The sequence below is a fragment of the Myotis davidii genome, unplaced genomic scaffold, assembly GCF_000327345.1.
Source record: "Myotis davidii unplaced genomic scaffold, ASM32734v1 scaffold398, whole genome shotgun sequence".
Lineage (NCBI taxonomy): Eukaryota > Metazoa > Chordata > Mammalia > Chiroptera > Vespertilionidae > Myotis > Myotis davidii.
In genome coordinates this window covers 417,995-421,016 of record NW_006290024.1, presented here as the reverse complement: position 1 = coordinate 421,016, position 3,022 = coordinate 417,995, and the positions used below count along the sequence as shown (strand labels likewise).

General features: G+C 41.9%; 1 protein-coding gene across 1 annotated transcript in view; it reads right to left on the bottom strand.

Moving 5' to 3' along the window:
• Positions 1–434: 434 nt before the first annotated feature.
• Positions 435–3,022, bottom strand: part of CDRT4 (CMT1A duplicated region transcript 4) — a 29,004-nt gene continuing 26,416 nt past the window's right edge. Inside the window, exon 2 of the mRNA XM_015563270.1 lies at positions 435–880. Within this exon, the coding sequence (XP_015418756.1) occupies positions 438–880 (443 nt within the window). The 3' untranslated portion in view covers positions 435–437. The remainder of the gene's footprint in view (positions 881–3,022) is intronic.

Below are 3,022 nucleotides of genomic sequence, written 5' to 3'. Positions count from 1 at the left end.
GGAGTGCCATCCCCACAGGGGCTCTCTGCTGAGCTCAGGCACCAGCACCAGCTAAGGAGCACCCCACTCCCTCACCTCGGGAACCTGGGATTCAGCCCACACTCCCTCCAACTGTCTCACTTTTAGGTGGTCCAATAGCTTCCCTTTGCCCCCTCCAGCCTTGGAGGTGATACATACTTCCTGTCTCTTCAGTTACCTAGTTAATAATTCTATTCAATTATCTCTAATAAAATAACTGGTGTGACTTCTGTCTCTTGTCTGGACCCAGCCTAATTTACCCACAGTTAGGTCCCAAGCATTGATAGTGGAAACTAGAGCTTGGCTTCCCAGCCTGAGCAGGGACAAGTTCAGCCTTGAAGGACATAGCGAAACTTGTGGCAAATGAAGCTTAATTGCTGTACAGTCTTGGAGGGTTGCAGGGACTGCTTGCTAAATATTTAAATGTTTCTCTTTGCTGGCCAGAAGTGAGCTGATGGAAGCATCCTCATCAGAGGTTTTCGAGAGAAGATGATCTTGTTAAAGTTTGCAGTGGGACTTTCTCTGGAATCCATTTGAAAGGGCTCTGGGATGATGGTGGGACCTGCAGCCGATGCCGAAAAATCACTCCACACCGACAACATGGTCTCGGACTTCGTGTCCTTGAACACCATTTTGCCAGAGGTCTTGGATGACATTTTTCTTTTCAGATGGACGATGCTGGGCGTCTTGCTCTGCCTGTGAGTCCATCGGCTTTCCTCCAGAGCCTGTGTGAATTCCAGTTCTCTAGCTTTGCTTTTCTCAATGAGTCTTCGCACCATCGGAGAGGTATATGTGACATAGGCTGGCCAGGGGTCTTGTTTTTCCAGCAGTTCCAGGGGAAGCCCAATGTTTTCTGTGAGTTCTACCAACAACAACAACAACAACAACAACAAAAATTAGGTAATTTAGAGGCTCTCACAGAAAATAATTCAATTCTTCAAAGAAGGGGAGGGTATAGGAAGTACATTTTGAATGTCTCTCGATCCTATAATAGCTGTCCCACACTTCTGTTAGGGGGATTAAAATCTAATCCAAAATTGGGAAACACAATGACATTCCATAGAGCATACTAAGTAAAGAACAGCATGGTAGTGGAGTAGGGAGCTTGGATCACCCAGGCTGGGTTTCAGATCTTTATATAATATCAACTTGTTTAGCTCTGAACTTCTATTGTTCAACAATAAAAATGGTTACCATGGGCTACTGTAAGGATTAAATAACATGATGTATTTAAGGGCTTGGAACAGTGCAGTTCAGGGTATGAACATACGGGCTTCTTACTTCAACTGCTTCTCTCCCACCTTAACAGCTGTGAACCTCCAACAAGTGTCTTTATTTTGTCTCTTTTTTAAAAAGTATATTTTAAAATATATTTTAATTTTAAAAAATCTTTATTGTTGAGAGTATTACAGATTCCCCCTCATATACCAAATTGTTTATTTGATTCTCAGAATCCTTTACTGTTGAATCCCTATAAAGTATTCTTTATTTCAGTTAGTGTATGCTTAATTTCTGACTGGTCCTTTTTCATGTCTTGGAAATTCTCACTGAGATCCTTGAAAGTCTCACTAAGTCCCTTGAAGCTCTCATTAAAATCCATGAGCAAACTTATAACAATTGCTTTTACTCTGACTAGTAATTTGCTTGCTTCCATTTTATTTAGTTCTTTTTCTGGAGACTTCTTCTGTTCTTTCATTTGTGACATTTCTTTGTGTCTGCATTTTGTCTGCTCCCCTGTATTCAGTTCTATGTATTAGGTAGAGCTGCTATGTCTCCTGGAATTGGTAGAGTGGCCTTATGTAGTAGGTGTCCTGTAGGGCCCAGTGGCTCAGACTCCCCAGTCACCTGAGCTGAGAACTCCAGGTGCACCCCTGAGTGGGCTGTGTGCACAGTTTTGCTGTAGTTGAGCCTTGATTACTGTTGGCGTCACTGGAAGGAATTGACCTCTAGGCCAAATGTCTGGGAGGACCAGCTTCAAATACAGTAGATGATCTTTGCAGGAGACACCCCTATGGAGTAGGACTTGCTTGAGTGGGGTTCTTATTTCAGAGATGAAGGGGGAGGGACAGAGAGACAGAAACATCAATGATGAGAGAGAACCACTGATCAGCTGCCTCCCGCACATCCTCCACCAGTGACCCAGCCTGCAACCCCGGGCATGTGCCCTGACCAGGAGTTGAATTGTGACCTCCGGTTCATAAGTCAATGCCCAACCACTAAGCCATGTTGGTTGGGTTCAAACAAGTGTTTTAAACCTTTCTAAACCTTAGTTGCTTCATGTAAAATGATGATTAGCATAAAATCAATTTAGGGCTTTCTGTGGTTTAAAAGAAAGAATTTATGCAAAGCTTTAGCACCATACCTGTCCAGAGAACTTCTGGTTTTCTAGAATTCATTAGTTTATAGGTTCAGTTTTGTTCCACTCTTTATCCTTCTACTCAAGGAAGCTTTGTGGAATACAAGTGAGTGTGTTGTAGACAGGAGCAGGCTCAAATTTCACTATCTTTATAAAGTGAATTATTTACAAATGTTAGCATGTTATTATAACAAAAGATAGAATCTTAGATATTCATTCATACTCTTTTTTTAATTAAATCTTTATTGTTCAGATTTTACATTTGTTCCTCTTTTTACCCCCCATAACTCCCCTCCACCCAGTTCCCACCTCACTCCTCCTCCCTCACTCCCCACCCACTGTCCTCATCCATAGGTGCACGATTTTTGTCCAGTCTCTTCCCACATCTCCCTCACTCCTTCCCCTCGCCCCAGAATAGTCAGTCCACTCCCTTTCTATGTCTCTTGATTCTATTATAATCACCAGTTCATTCTGGTCATCAGATTATTTATTCACTTTATTCTTAGATTCACTTGTTGATAGATGCATATTTGTTGTTCATAATTTGTATCTTTGCCTTTTTCTTCTTCTTCCTCTTATTAAAGGATACCTTTAAGCATTTCAGGTAATACTGGTTAGGTGGTGATGAACTCCTTTAGCTGAATTTTT